General features: G+C 35.2%; 1 protein-coding gene across 6 annotated transcripts in view; it reads left to right on the forward strand.

The window, feature by feature from the left end:
- NIPBL (NIPBL cohesin loading factor) overlaps positions 1 to 14,990 on the forward strand; it is a 135,317-nt gene that overhangs the window by 68,414 nt on the left and 51,913 nt on the right. For 4 of the 6 annotated variants that reach the window (XM_015848466.2, XM_015848465.2, XM_015848469.2 and 1 more), the window contains exon 9: positions 5,727 to 6,359. The exons of the other annotated variants lie outside the window; for them this stretch is intronic. In XM_015848466.2, the coding sequence (XP_015703952.1) occupies positions 5,727 to 6,359 (633 nt within the window). The remainder of the gene's footprint in view (positions 1 to 5,726; positions 6,360 to 14,990) is intronic. 6 annotated transcript variants of the gene reach the window in all.

Genomic DNA, 14,990 nt, shown 5'->3' on the forward strand with positions numbered 1-14,990 from the left:
GGAGTTAGGAATAACACTTCTTGATTTCTTTACAGTGATTGAGGAAAAATGATTCATGTCCCTTCTCTCATATAGCATTCATGCACATATCAAAGACTGTTATAGTATCTTCCACCATCTAATCTACAGATTGAACAGTGCTGCTTCTTTTTATCATCTTTATATATAATCTTTATATAAAGTATGTATTTCTAAGCCTCTAAATATCTTTAGTGTTATTTGAATTCTATTTTGCCTATTTGCCTTGGTGTTGTACTGCCCTAAGTTGTACACACAACACAGCTTGAGGACTTAGACGGAGGAATAGTTAAAAAATGACAAACAATCCAAAAAACTAACAATAAAGTTCAGTGTAATCATTAGATTAGTGAAGGTAATCTCTATTAGTTGAAAAGTTGCCATTGACAGATGTTTTATTTTTGCTACTCTTAGGACTGTGCTCTGCACTGGTTTGCCCACATTCTGTTTACCCATTTTTACCACAAATGAGAAGTTGTTTAGAAAGTCATGCTTAAGTGTGTGACATTAACTTCTCTTTATTTCTCAGTATCAAACTGTTTTGATTTGATGATATTTATTCTTAGCAAATTCACTTTGGGATATTACCTCTTAATTATTTTCTCAGTTCGTAACAGAGAAAGAAATTGTTTTCCTGGAATGTGCTGAAATTATGCAGGCCATGCATAACACACTAGACAGCCCTTTACAAGTCTTTTCAAGAGACTGTGTTTGATTTCAGAGGGATGAAGGAACAAATTATTAGTATTGATTGTGAATTGTTTTAGCTAGGTTTTCAGGGAGAGTTTGTCTGATTCCATCATAATGAGGTTCGTTCCTTGTGAAGGTCATTAAAATCATATTAAATAGAAAAGTATTTTGTCCTTCCCATATGTACAGTGTAATTGCTGTTTCTTAAAATCTTTTGACAGTAAGTTGTTAATGTTCCTCAGATTCTGTCAGCACCAGCTTCTCAGCCTTTGCAACAGACAAACATCAGTACAGTATGGATGGTCAGCTTCTGCTTGCAACTCTTGTTTCTGATACAGGCCAAGATGCCATTGGCCTGGGCACAGTGCTGGCTCATGTCCAGCTGAGCATCAGCCAACACCCCCAGATCTGTTTCCTCTACATAGTCTTCCAGCCACTCTGCCCCAAGCCTGTAGCGCTGCCTGGGGTTGTTGTGGCCAAAGTGCAGGACTCGGCATTTGGTCTTGTTGAACTTCATCCCACTGGCCTCAGCCCAGCTATTCAGCCTGTTCAGATTGTTCTGTGGGGCATTCGTCCCAACTTGGTGTCATCCACAAACTTACTGAGGGTGCACATCCAGGTCATCAATGAAGATATTGAACAGGACAAGCCCCAACCCCTTAGGAACACCACTTATGACCACTCTCCAGGTGGATTTTAATCCCATCAGCAGCCATCAGGCCAGGCACCAAGTAAACCACCCCATGGTCAAAAACACCCAAACTTCTTGCAATTGCACCAGCCTCTCAGCCATGTATTTATGAGATGGGTTTTCCTGGTCCTCTCAGTATCCCTCCCTGCCACTGAAGGGGTACAGGAAAGCACCACCTGTACATCCACTCCCTCTTTGTTCACTAACTGCCCTAATCCCTAAAAGTCCTTTCTGATAATCCTCAGGTTTCTCTCAGTGCTGGCCTGAACTGGCAGTAAAAGATAATCAGAGGAGTGAATCAGTCTAAGTTTCCTAGAAATATTACAGGGAGGCCTCATGCTTCCCTATGGTAGTGTCCTGTGTTAATGTCTGGAGAATCATGTTGTAATGAATTTTAAAAGGCATAGCACTTTGAGAATTCATGGTGTTTCTCTCCAGAAGCAAACTATCAAGCAAGTATTATATATTACACTAAGTATTATATATTACACTTTGTTTGTTAACTATTTTTTTTTTTTCCTGGTCTTGATGCATAACAGCAATACCCCTAGCAAAAGAGCATGTAGGATAGGTGAAAGGTATTCTTTGAACACCTGGGAACCTTTACCTCAAAGTGATTTACAGGAAAATGAAGATACTGTCTGCAGTGAATCTTTTGAAGTTGTTGTGTGACTGAAAAGCTAGTGATTCTTCTAAATATGAGTTATGTGTTCTTGATCCCATTAAGAATTGTTTTTTAGCCAAGTTGGTTACAAACAAGAATGTGACTAGTGATGGGACTTTGGTGCATCAACTTTGAAAGTGAAGTAGTTGTAGAGAGGCTCAAAGATGATCAGAGAGAGTATCATGAATGGTTAGGTAAGATGCAAGTACTGCAATATAATTAGAAAATATGCAGTCCAAAAACTGTAATATTTAGATATCAGGGGTGTGTGTAACCTCCTGAACAGAAGCTTATTTCTTTGCTACCCAAAGTACAGAAGTAAAATGAACAGGTGAAACCATTTCACAGGGGAGAAAAAAAAAAGTATTTTTGAAACTTTAAATTCTTAAGGTGGCTGAGTCAGTGTTAATGTAATGCATTTTGTTTTTGCTTGCATTATAAAGGATATTAAAAAAATAATTTCAAACTTACAGAAGAAAATAAAAAAATATATGTTAAAAGTGCTAATGCAGCTTGTAAAACTTCTTCCATACTCAGTGCCATCTATCACTTAGGAGACTAATATAACCAGTCCCTAGGTTATCACGAGTGGTCAGGATGACTTTGTAAAAGAGAAGCTATAGACATATTGTTTATGGGTGTATTTGTTCTTTGTAGAATTTTTACTTACATGGTGCCACCGACTTAATTGTATTGGCATTATCTGGTTCATCATCAGTCAGTAATGATGGAATGACCTTCCCATATCAGAGGAAGGTCTCTTTTATCTCACAACTTCAGTATATTCTTGCCATACAAAGAAATTTGGTCAAGGTTCTTTCACTGTTACCGTGCAAGTTCAACAACAGAAAGTCAGTTTTTTGGTTTTTTTTTCTTCTCATGATCTAGTACAAAGCTCTGCATTTAGACTGGAAAGCTACTTATATATTTCTCTTCTCTTTTCTAAAAGAATATTCTGCCAGTGGAGAAATTTACAAAGGGCACTTCCATAGATCATCATGTTCTACTATGACAGCATTTACCTTCTCAGATTCGTAATCTTCACTGCTTCAGCAAATGTATCATACCTGTCTGTCTTTTCTTTCCATAAAAATATTTCTCTTATTGTCAAAAAGTCTTGTGAGAGCTTTGCTCTCAGATTAATTTCAAGCCTTTGCCCAAATGAAATATTCCAGACTGACTACAGTAGCAACAGGCAAAACTTTTTCTATGTAATGAATGATGTTTTGTCTAAGCATCCAACAGCAAGGTGTGTGTTCAGTGTATGATACGTGTTCAAAACTATTAACATTTGTGGTACAATTAAACTCATCCAAAATACACTTTTTCCCCCCCCAGTTACTTCAGAGTCTAGGTATTGTACTACCTACATCTATTTATTGCTAAAGGATTAACATCATCTTTAGATATCTCAGAACATAAACATTTAAAATGAAGCTTATAGCTTCAGTGCCTTCAGGGGGCAGATAGCTATTCGTAGTGCTGCCTAGCAGAGGGAAGACTGTACTTTATTTCTTCATTTGCTAAGTACATTGAATGCAATGTACTGAAATCCTTCTGACCTCCAAATCCAAGTAAACTCAAAGATTAAACAAAGATACAAAAAAGCAACTCATCTGTTGCTGCAGTGCTGTTTTTCAGCATGAAAAAAAATACTACCAAATCAGAATGATCTTGTCATATTTACTTAAAAGTTTAAGGCAAGGGAGAATCGTATCTTTGTCCTCTCTTTTAGTTATAACTGTAGAACAAAAACATTCCGGTATTTCAGTTTTAGAGATATTCATATAAGTGATTCAAGAGTAAAAATATCAGTAAATCCTCTTTGAAAAGTTTTGAGCTGCCTCTAATATTTGTAGACAAAATGCAGCCTTTGTTTCCACCTACTCATACTATGGTATGCTGTGCTTTATGCTGACACAATCTTGCCTAAAGAGATGGTAAATAGGATACGTGTGTGTGCGCACATCTGCGTATCAAGAACAGGCAAGAGAGAGTGTTGCATGGTGCAGTCAGAACCTTGGTATGTTGCATCTAATTTAAGAAGGTGCAATGGAGCAGCAGAGAAGTCTTCAGAATGAGGATGAACCAAAATGGGGCTTCCCAATGTTGTAGATATTATTAGCAGAAAATAGAGTTTGTTTCTCATGGTGAAGGAAAACTGCATAAGATACCCAGCATTACATGCGCATCTCACAGAATGTAATGTTATAGAGAGAAATGAACATATAACAGTCTGCAAAGTTGTCAGTAAGGAAACAACTTTCATTTGAACTGGAGCTTTGCAAGACTTATCCATTCTTTCTGTCATTTACAGATCAGTACATTGTTTAATGATTGATACTTCTTAAAATATCTACTACACATTTAAGCTGCAGAATAAATCTGCTTACTTGTTTAGTAGTGCTTCTTGAATGAAGCATGTGGGGGTCCTGTCTTCCAATAAATTTTTGAATGTTTTTAGAAGTACTGACTTACGGTGGTCTAAAACAGAATGGCTAACAATACCTCAGTCACCTCTTTCTGAAGATCAGTATTCCCTAGTGGATGAATGGGATCAGATAAATGTTTCCTTTGTTTAAAGAGAAGCAGGCTGGAGCCTCTTTTCTTTCTCTTTCTTTCTTTTTTTTTTTTTTGTTTTGTTTTATTTTGGTTTTGGTTTTGTTTTTTTCTCTTAGTTTCTTTTCCCTTTTATTTCCTTATTCCCTTTTTTGTTTATTTATTTATGTATATATTAATGTAAGTTAATTGCCTTTCAATTTTTTTTTTTCCTGGGCTAATAGTCATGGGGAGCTGTTTTAATTTGAAGAAAGAAAAAACTAAATGTGCTGAATTGAAGAATGTTTTTAATGAAAAATGTCCACTTTTAAAATTTTTTGTAGATATGCCCAAAGCCTGGAATTACTGCATGTAGAAGTAAAAATTCATATGTTTAAAAAAAAAAAAAAAAAAAGAGAAAAAATAAAATAAAAAAAGAGGTGAGGTATGGCAGAGAATGGTAAAATACCTTCGGACGATTATTGTTTTCTAGATAATAATGGGAAAGTGGGAAGGGGGTAGAATGAGTTTATTATAAAAAAAAAAGCAACAACAAAACCAAACTTGAAAATGAACTGCCAGAGTCAAGCAAGAAGGAAAGGCCAATTTATCTTTTAGGGTGTTTTCAATTTTCACCTTTCTGTGGAAATGTAAGGTAGGGAAAAACCCCTAAGCTACATTTGTATGCTTTGGGTTTTTTTTTTTGTTTTTTTGTTTGTTTGTTTTTTTCCTTCGACCCTATGAAGATTCTTTTTTATCTTTTTCTGCAGTCAATTTGCTTACATTTTTAATAGTTGATATTCTAAATCTGCAGGGTTTCTTTTTTTCTTTTTTTTTTTTTTCTTTTTTTCCTTTTTGTGGTGGTGGTGGGGTTTTTTGTTCCATCTTCTCTGAAATGATCCCTTCTCCGCCTGCAGTTGCCAAAGATTCGTAGGAAATAGAGTGCTACTATCTGGATTACATCTTGATCTAGGAATATTGTGCTTCCTACCAATCTTATTTAGATCTTTTATGAACACAGATATATTTACAAATACACATTAAAATATGTAGGTTATATTTAGTGTGTTTTTATATAAACATGAAACAACATAACTGTTCAGTTTTTCTGAATTATTATTCTAGGATCAAGACCACCTTTAATCCTACAATCTCAGCCTCCACCTTATTCATCACCTAGAGATGTTCCCCCAGACATATTGTTAGATTCTCCAGAAAGAAAGCAAAAGAAACAAAAGAAAATGAAGTTAGGCAAGGATGAAAAAGACCAGACTGAAAAAGCTGCAATGTATGATATCATTAGTTCTCCTTCCAAGGACTCCACTAAGCTTACATTAAGACTCTCTCGTGTAAGATCTTCGGATTTGGACCAGCAGGATGATATGCTTTCTGGTTTGGAAAACAGCAGTGTGTCAGAGGGTGATATTCCTTTTAATGTGCAGTACCCAGGACAGACTTCTAAAACACCCGTTACTCCACAGGATGTTAACCACCCACTAAACGCTGCTCAGTGTTTGCCGCAGCATGAACAGACAGCTTTCCTTCAGGCACAACAAGTGCCTGTTTTACAACAGAACACTTCAGTTGCTGCAAAACAACCTCAAACTCCTGTGGTACAGACACAGCAACAGGTTTCGCAACAAGGAACTATAACGTCATATGATGAAGTAGAATTGGATGCATTGGCTGAAATTGAGCGGATAGAACGTGAATCAGCTATTGAAAGGGAGCGATTTTCAAAAGAAGTGCAAGATAAAGGTAAAAGGATTGTGTGTGTGTATACACTATATATTATACTAGTATATATATACATATATATATATATGCCTACAAAACTCATATATATATATATATATTTAAAAAAAAAAAACTTCCTTTCATTGTCACATAGTTCAATTCTGTTTACTCAGTGTAGGTTCTTCTACAACATTCATCTCCATTCCCCTCCAGCAATGAACTGTAATCTCTCCTATATGCATATTTTTAATAGTTGATTTTCCTTATTTGGGGTCTTACTGTGTGGAAAGCGAAGTTCTTATGTTTCAGAATTCTTTCTTATCTATTCTTACTTGAACCACCAGACCGAATGAAGTACGATTAACATGCCTTTTAAAGCTTCTAAAATCCCAGCAGTACCATACTTCAAAATTTGCTCTAAGTTATGTTAGCTGAATTATTTATGCTTACATTACATAAGAAAATTCAGAAAAAAAATATTCTCCCATCTTCATATTCCCATTTAAACCTAATGTGAAGATGTTAGATTATAATCACATCTATTCTTTTCAAGCACTGTAATGATTGATTAAAACGTACTATGTTGTATCCAGTGTTCACCTGGATTTTCATTATTATTATTCATTATTATGCAGGTATTATAATTTTTAGAGGAATACCATATCTGCATGATCTCTAACACAGAACCAGATGAGCCTCTGAAATGTTTTCACTTCAGTGGCTATACTTGTTCACTTAACTGACTTTGTTTGAATCTATTTTATTTTTTTTGTTTTTGTGTGGTTTGGTGGTCTTTAGGCTTCAAAAATCAAAATAAATGTGCAAATCTTGAAATTAAGATTTATTTTATGAATGAGGTAGTTATATGTTAACACAAGTATTTCTCAAGTATTTCAGAGCTTCCTCTGCACTGTGTTTAACTTCTGAGAAAAAAAATAATCTTATATAATGCAAATTTACTACATAATTTCAGGAACAATTTTGCTGATGTGTAAATGGAGCAAATTCTAATTTTAAAACCTAGTAGTTGAAAATGACTGATTTTGGACATACTTGTAAGGATGTAACTATTTTTATGTAGAGTTTGGGTTTTAGCCACCAGAGATAGCGTGTTTTCTCCCTATTCATGGTGTGTGTGTGTGGTGGTGGTGGGGGTTGTTTGTTTCTATTTTATAGGTATCAGAAAAGAGAGAGGGAGAGTGTGTATATCAATATAATTGCTGAGGTTACTACAATTTCAGATACTTGTCATTTAGTAACTAAATCAAGCCCTGCTAGAAAATGTTTGTTAATCTTTGTAGAAAGTGGATGCTCACCTCATGAGATCCTTACTGCCTTTAATTTTGATTTAATGAAATGGATCATTTTTATACTCTGTTTACATCATCTTGTAATCAATAATTTTAAATTTATTCGTGGGGAGCTTGGGATCTGTCTCCTAATATTTTGTTCTACTAAAGTTGCTTTTATTTTTTCAGTGCTAGGTAGATTGAGCAGCATGCTTTAGATAAGAAACATCTGGGAAAATACAGTGTATTTTTTATGGTGTACCATAACCTTCAAAACTTCAAACTAAAGTCTAAAACTCTTCCTTTTTTTCTTGGTTTCAAGAAATTATGTACTTAAGTTGTGAAGTTTGTGTGCTGTTATTATATAGCCACAGGCAGACTGGCTTTTTTCCTCTTGGGGAAAGGAATGACTTTTTTGTGATGTAGTCTCTCTCCTTCATCATTGCTTGATAACCATCTCACCAAATAATTGTTCCAACTCTATGCTTCACTTGTACCCGTATCCTTTCCCAGATCTCAGTTCTTCCAGAGTTACTGTGGATCAGGTGCAGGAGTTACTGCCCTATTTTGGGATAAATGATCACCATTTATTCGTTGGTTTATGGTGCTTCAGTGCTAGATTGAAGCCGTATTCTCTCTGCCAAAGTTTTAGTCACGATTAAAGCAAGTATTGAGTAGAAGGGTTATCGCCTGTTTAATGGCAGGTTACTTGAAAACCTGTTACATTGGAGAAAATACAGTTCTTATTTTGGGTAACATTTCTGTGGTTGCTTCTAAGTTGATCCTACTTCTGCAAGTTGGTATGCTCAGGGATTGTTCTATACTTGCTTTGGTTTGGTTTGACGTGAGAACGAGAAAGTTATTCAATGGCTCCTATCAAAATCTGCTTGTTTGAAATATGTCCTCTAACTCCTAAATATGTTGTGAAGTTCTGAGAAGCTGCTTACGGTGTTTATGTGAAAACCTGGCATTTGTGCACTTTAGAACATTTATCATGAATTTAGATCATATTATGTCCAGAAGATAAGCAGGTGTAGCATGTATTTGGACAAAGTACAGCAGGATGGCATAGCATAAATGATACTGCAAAATAGCTAGCATCCCTCTAGTGCTTTTATTGTAGCTGTTAGCACATGCGGAAATTTGCATGGAAGTGTCTTTAATGCTTTTGTAATTGAGATGTATGTTGAATTCCTACTGCAGTCATGTATCATTTTCTCTGTATGCAGCCTTTTTTACCTTTTGTGAAGTACTTTCAGTAGAATTGCACTCTCTCAAGTTTTGGTAGCAGGTCAGTGATCTCTTCTGTCCATTTTTTAGACATGAAATCTCTATAGTGCAGTGCTTCATCAGGGCTTAGAAGATGCTTCTTTTTAAAACAGTAAGGTTTTAGCTGGGTATGCCGTGTTCTTTCCAAGGTTTGGCACTGGCAGTGTGGTGGAACTATTCCAGGCAAGAGGAGGAGATGGTTTTCTAGGAGTTCTTGTTAAAAATCATACAACCTCCACTCTTAATTAGGGCAATGGGACAGAAGGTCCTTAGCATTAAAAGTGGACTTATAATATTTGGAAAATAGGGATTTAGGGCTCTTTGGAAATCATAGTACCTTCCATAATATAACCACTTACTCACTCCCCCTATATCTAAATAAAAACATCAGAAATTTTTAGCCGAAGTCTCTCAAACTGGGAGGCATTCTCAAGTCCACAGCTGGATCACTAGTTTTGCAAAGGTGCCTTCTATGAAAATCAGTATACTTTTTCTGCCACCATATTCTCATGCTTTTGCTTTCTGAAAAAGTGCAGAAATCACTTATGCAAAATTTGGCTTATTTTCCTAAATGTGTATCAGGTGTAAATAAGGACAGATATTACAAAACAGAACTCTTGTCTCCATGGATGAGTGCTTTTCTGTACTCTTATTTTTACAATTCTATCCTTTCAATGTATTTGATTTCTTGCATTTGAGTGGTTTAATTGGTTTTATCGCAGTAAGAAGGTACAAAGTTTGAAAATACATTTTGTCCTTTTCCTCTGTGTGGAGGGACAAGATTACACCTGTCCCTTCTACTTTCAAGAAATTCTCTCTGTATGGATACATTTTGTGAGCAACTTGTATGTATGAGTTATTGAAAGGACTAATTGGAGATTCTGAATATCAAGACTCAGCACCAGAAGTTTCATTCTAGTATGCTTTTTGAGTCAAGTGTCTTTACAACAAAGTAATAGCTGCTCAGGTCTTTCCTTCCTATTGCTTCTCTCATAATGTCCTCTATATTCCCATCAGATACGAGTTGCCAGCCTGTCTAGATCATATTTCCTGTTTTGAAAAGATATATAGTGTCATGGGTAGATCCAGGTACTGTTTATCAAGACTTGAATCATCTAACTAGTCATAGTTTGGGTGATTCTGAAGGGCTAATACAGAAAAAGATTATCTTTTTCCACAATGATCAACAAGTTAACCATCCTCTGCTTAGGTTCTTCAGGATATCTTTCTCTTATAATCCCTGTTAGTGGTCACATTTGCTGTAGTAGTTGTTGATTTTGAATGCTTCTGAAAAAGAGCAGAGATCCCTGCTCTGAATCCACTCTGTTCACACAAAAAGATCAGTTATTATTTCACATTCTGAAACTGACAATGCCAGGAAATCCTATCAGTTTTAGAAACTTCTCTCCCAATAATTTTTATGCTTCTTGGTAATATTTCACTGCAGGCAAGGAGGGTGGTGTTCAGCATGAAATTTTGTTTTGGTAACCTCAGTACCAATGTATCTTGTGGCTGTTCAGATACAAATGGTTTATTTTTCGGTATAGTCAAGCAGATTCAAAGCTGGTAACCTAAAGTTTTCCCAGAACATTACATTAAGTTCTTCACCTTCTTCAAGATTTAGACCTGTTCCTGAGTTAGTTTTCATGTTCAAGGCTTTTACCTCCAAAGCTTTCATGCTTTTGTTTTGTTTTGTTTTTAAATCATATACTGCAAATCAAAATTATGTAGGATTTATAAGATAATAGTGTTAAAAGGAGCCCTGAATCTTTCAAAAAAGGGAAAATAGCTTTGGAAATTACTTGGAAAAAATAAACAGAGAGGAACCCATCATTTTTCATAAACTCTTTTTCAAATTGCTTTAGATTTCTTAAAATTCAGATTTGTTTGCTTTTAATTTAAACTAGTCCACATGTAGTATACTGTGTTCACTGTTAGATTTTTAGGCCAGTTCTAAGAAGTGTTTCTATGATGCACCATTCATAAGAGACTAAGTAAATTGTTCGTCACTAACCGTTTTACTGGAGAGGCTAATATGTGTTGTTTCTTTAAAAAGAGTCAAGAGTATTAGAAGCATCTTTTAAAATAAGACAAGCATACTCAACTCTATGTTTTTTTCCCTGTATATTTTACATCTGAGCATCCATTTTGCCCACTTCCTTGGGGTCTTAATTTAGGTGCTTTAAATTAGGAAGAAAAAAGCTGTAATAACGTGGTTTCCACTAAATGGATCAGTTAGGGGGCATTTGGATGCCTGCTATGGGCCCTTCTGGTTTAAGTTCATTGCCAGTCCATAGCAGCAGAGACACACATCACAAGAGTGTGAATCTGCCGGAGCAAAACTATCAAAACTACAGCTATAGGTAAGTAAACTTTTTCTCATACCTTTTAAGTTCTTATCCAGCTTCACTCCCTTTCTCGCTTTACCCCCCCATCTTTCCCAAATTCTCTTGAAGAGGAATTCAACAGAATATTGTTAAGAATTAATATTTTAAGTAATATTAGGTAGCCAATGAATGAAATGAAAGAATACGTCGTTTTAATAATTATTGCCCTTCACTTCCAAATATACCTTACTTTAGGGATTATAATAGGGATTTTATTTCTTTATCAGTGAAGACATAAGTGTAGGCATTTGTATAGTAATCTGCCATATCCCCTTTATTGAACGTTAAATGGTAGGATTTATAATATTACTTGCCCAGTAATTACTTTACTTCTTATGAGATAGTCAGTTTTCTGTGATGGACTTAAATCTTGATGGAGAAATGGCTTGTTAATTAATAAAGCTTATTAAGAATTTAAGCCCAACATTTCTATAAATGGTAGTCACTGAGTTCACTCTGACATCATCCTAAAATGTTGATCTTTTTCCATTATTATACTATATGAATGTTACTAGATCTAGTCAGTTGAAGACATTTTTGGGTGTAAGTGAAGATGTCAAAATATAGTCTTCTGAAAGGGAAATTAAAAGGATTCACCAATAAATGTTAAAATCCTTTGGTTTGCTGTTCATGGAAATGAATAAAAAATAATTGGGTTTGTTAATCTGCGACACTTGAAATAAGTAGCATTCAGTAAACCTAATGTTTTTGCTTTCTTGTTAAATTAGGTGTTGTATTCTGTATTTTAGAAGTAATTGCGCTTCAGGTTTTTGCTCAGTTTTTGTTGTTGTTGTTGTTTTTAACAACTTGGTTTAGAGAACAGTAACTGTTCACAATAATTCTTCTATAATTCTCACATGGTTAAAGACCAGCATCCATGTCAGAAAAATCTATATTATAAATGAATTAAAATATTTGTTTTTGTAGGGAATATTGTTAAGTTCAGGGAATTTAAGTTATGACTTCCAGTCTCTAAACAAAAAGTGTAGATACTTGATTATACTTGTCTGTAGTTCATTTCCTGTTATCCCCAGTTTCTTATGGAGTCTTGTAGTTGACAGGGAATAATTAGTTGCAAGACATTTTCTGGTTAGAATGATTCCTAAGATCATATTTTATAGTCTAGCAATGCTGTTGACATTATTGTTGCATTTAAGAAAATGAGCGAAACTTGCTAAAATGAAGATTCTAAAGTTACACTCCAAGGAATGTCAGAGCCTGCTTTACTCTTGTTGTGTTTTGTCCTTAATGAATTTGCACATCTCTTCTAATGGGCTTTCTTTTTTTGCAAGGAAGACAGAAGTTTGTTCAATTCTTTTGACGGGTTGCTAAAAATTAGCCTTTTGGTCTATTTATTTATGGAATCTTTGTAATTATGTTCCGTCCTGAAAGTTTTCCCTTACCAGAATCATTGCCCATTCTCTTCCCTAAAGGAGCAAGCTGTCAGACTGAAATTGCTCAGCTTAGTTTACTCAGTCTCTCCGGCAAGTGGAGGAGCTTGTGCTGTGGGAATCCATTCTTGTAATTGGAAGGGAATCTCTTTGATTGTTCATGGCTTTGATTGTTGGAATATTACAGAAAAGCTGAGGGGAGAGCAGACTTTCACAGTCAGTGATGCTAAATGTTTATGAAGAAGTAGCAGTATGAAAATGGCTATTTGCCCTCATTCAGTTGCTAGGCCATACATCTGTAACATTAAAGTAATTTAATATATCAACCATTGTGATATATAGATCACATTTAGGTCTCTTAGGTGTTTCTGATCTGCAGAAAATTTTGGTTGGTGGGACAGGGTATTTGGACAACTGTTGAAGAGATATGTAAAGAATGTCTAGGAAAAGTGAAATACTTGTCAGTAAATGTAATTTTGCTACTTGAGAGTATGGTTGTCGGCTATTTGATGGAAGTTCCTCCTCTTGATTGGTAGCATAAATAAGATAAACTTGTAATTGGACTCTGCCTGACTTGTATTGTTGAATACCAAAAGGTCTTACAAAAAGTTAGGATTAGACTGCTAGGTTGGATATGTTTAGTACACTTGTACTAATTGTTGATCTAAATAGTACGAGTAAGTTGCATTTCAAATGAGTGGAGGCATAACCATGTGATCCGCAAGGAGTGGCAGAGTTGTAAAATATTAGACTCCTCATTTTTATTCTTTAAAAAAAAGTCTATCCTGGAGTCATCAAAATGGTTGATCCAGAATTCAGTGTTGAGGTTCTGTCTTCTTTGCATTTCTTAAGAGGAGTACCTACACATTGAACCATCCCAGAACTGAAGTCTCCAACTTAAATCTTTACACTCCTCATTTACAGAGTGTAAATGAGGAAGAGATAACTTTACTGTTGATTCTTCAAGGTCACTTCTGATCATTCAGAAATTTCTGGATTTTAGTGTCTGCAAAGCAGCATTAGCGAGACTGGAACGTTAACATTCTGCTATAACAAGGCTCTGCAATCTTATATTTCTTTTTGAGACTTTTTCTCATATATTTTTAAAACACCCGTTTCTGTTTGCTAAATAATACATTTTTTATTCTATTTTATTCTTTTGCTGAAAGAGTTCAATGTGATACTTAAGGCAATTATTGGATTCTTATGAAAGCAGTAACATTTGGGAATTTCAGCATTAGTGATGTTCTGGCTGCTGCTTTGGAAAAATTTCAGGTTAATTGAGACATTTCTTTACCCAGCTTCCCACATCCAGACTCTGTCCTTCTTCCCGCATCCAGTCTCTGTCCCTAACATTTACTCAGCTTCAAAATACGTCTGTTTTCAGGACGATGCTTCTTCATGTGATTGACTTGTCATTTCAGCAGAAATGAATTTGGAGTTATTTGTGGTTATTTCAACGCAATTTCGTTTTGAACAAAAGTTCCATGGTAATTAAATAGTTTCTAAATCTGAAAGTACTGATCATTTTGACACATAGAAATTTCCAAGAAGAAAGCCATACCTGTCTTTAAGAATACTATTGATAACAGGACAGGTAAGACATAGCCTCTTGGAAATAAATAAAACTTTTTTGGCTCAAACCTGTGCTTTCCTGCAATGTTTAGTTTCTTGAACTGCAGTGACATTTAATTTGGTACGTCATCTCTATTGTATTTTAGAATGAGGTAGCTTATGGGCACTAAATTGCTATAAACTGGTGAATGTGCTGCTATGTTAGGAGAATATCCATATGGATTTTTCCAGTAGAAAAAATGCTTCTTTTGGAGAATAACTGGGATCAGACAGTACTCTGAACTGTCATAAGTTTGTTCAAGGGATCATTTTGGATGTATCTACATTCGTGTTATAAAACTAGAGGAAGAGAATAATTTTTCTAGAAATAAAAGAATCTGAAGGTGAACTTGGATGCCCAATCTCTGATGCGGTCAGAAAGCTGTTCTAACAACATTTTCATTATGTTACAAAAGTTGTTACAGAGTAAAGCAAAAAAATATCACACTTTGCTAATCTCCAGCTTCTCAGCCTACCTGTTCAGAATCCTAACAAGCTTTGGATGTAGGTCGGTGGAATCTGAAAGAAAAACATTAGTCTTATAGATCCTGATAGCAAAAAGAAATTCCAGGGTCTCCGGACTGAAGTGGATGAAGATTAGACATTTATGCATTGAAGGATATGAAGTGCATTTTAATGGATATTTTTAAGGTCCCTATGTTTGTTTGTTCATCATGATTCTGAGGGGTCCTTGAACTCATT

Source organism: Coturnix japonica, chromosome Z (assembly GCF_001577835.2).
Source record: "Coturnix japonica isolate 7356 chromosome Z, Coturnix japonica 2.1, whole genome shotgun sequence".
Taxonomy (NCBI): Eukaryota; Metazoa; Chordata; class Aves; order Galliformes; family Phasianidae; genus Coturnix; species Coturnix japonica.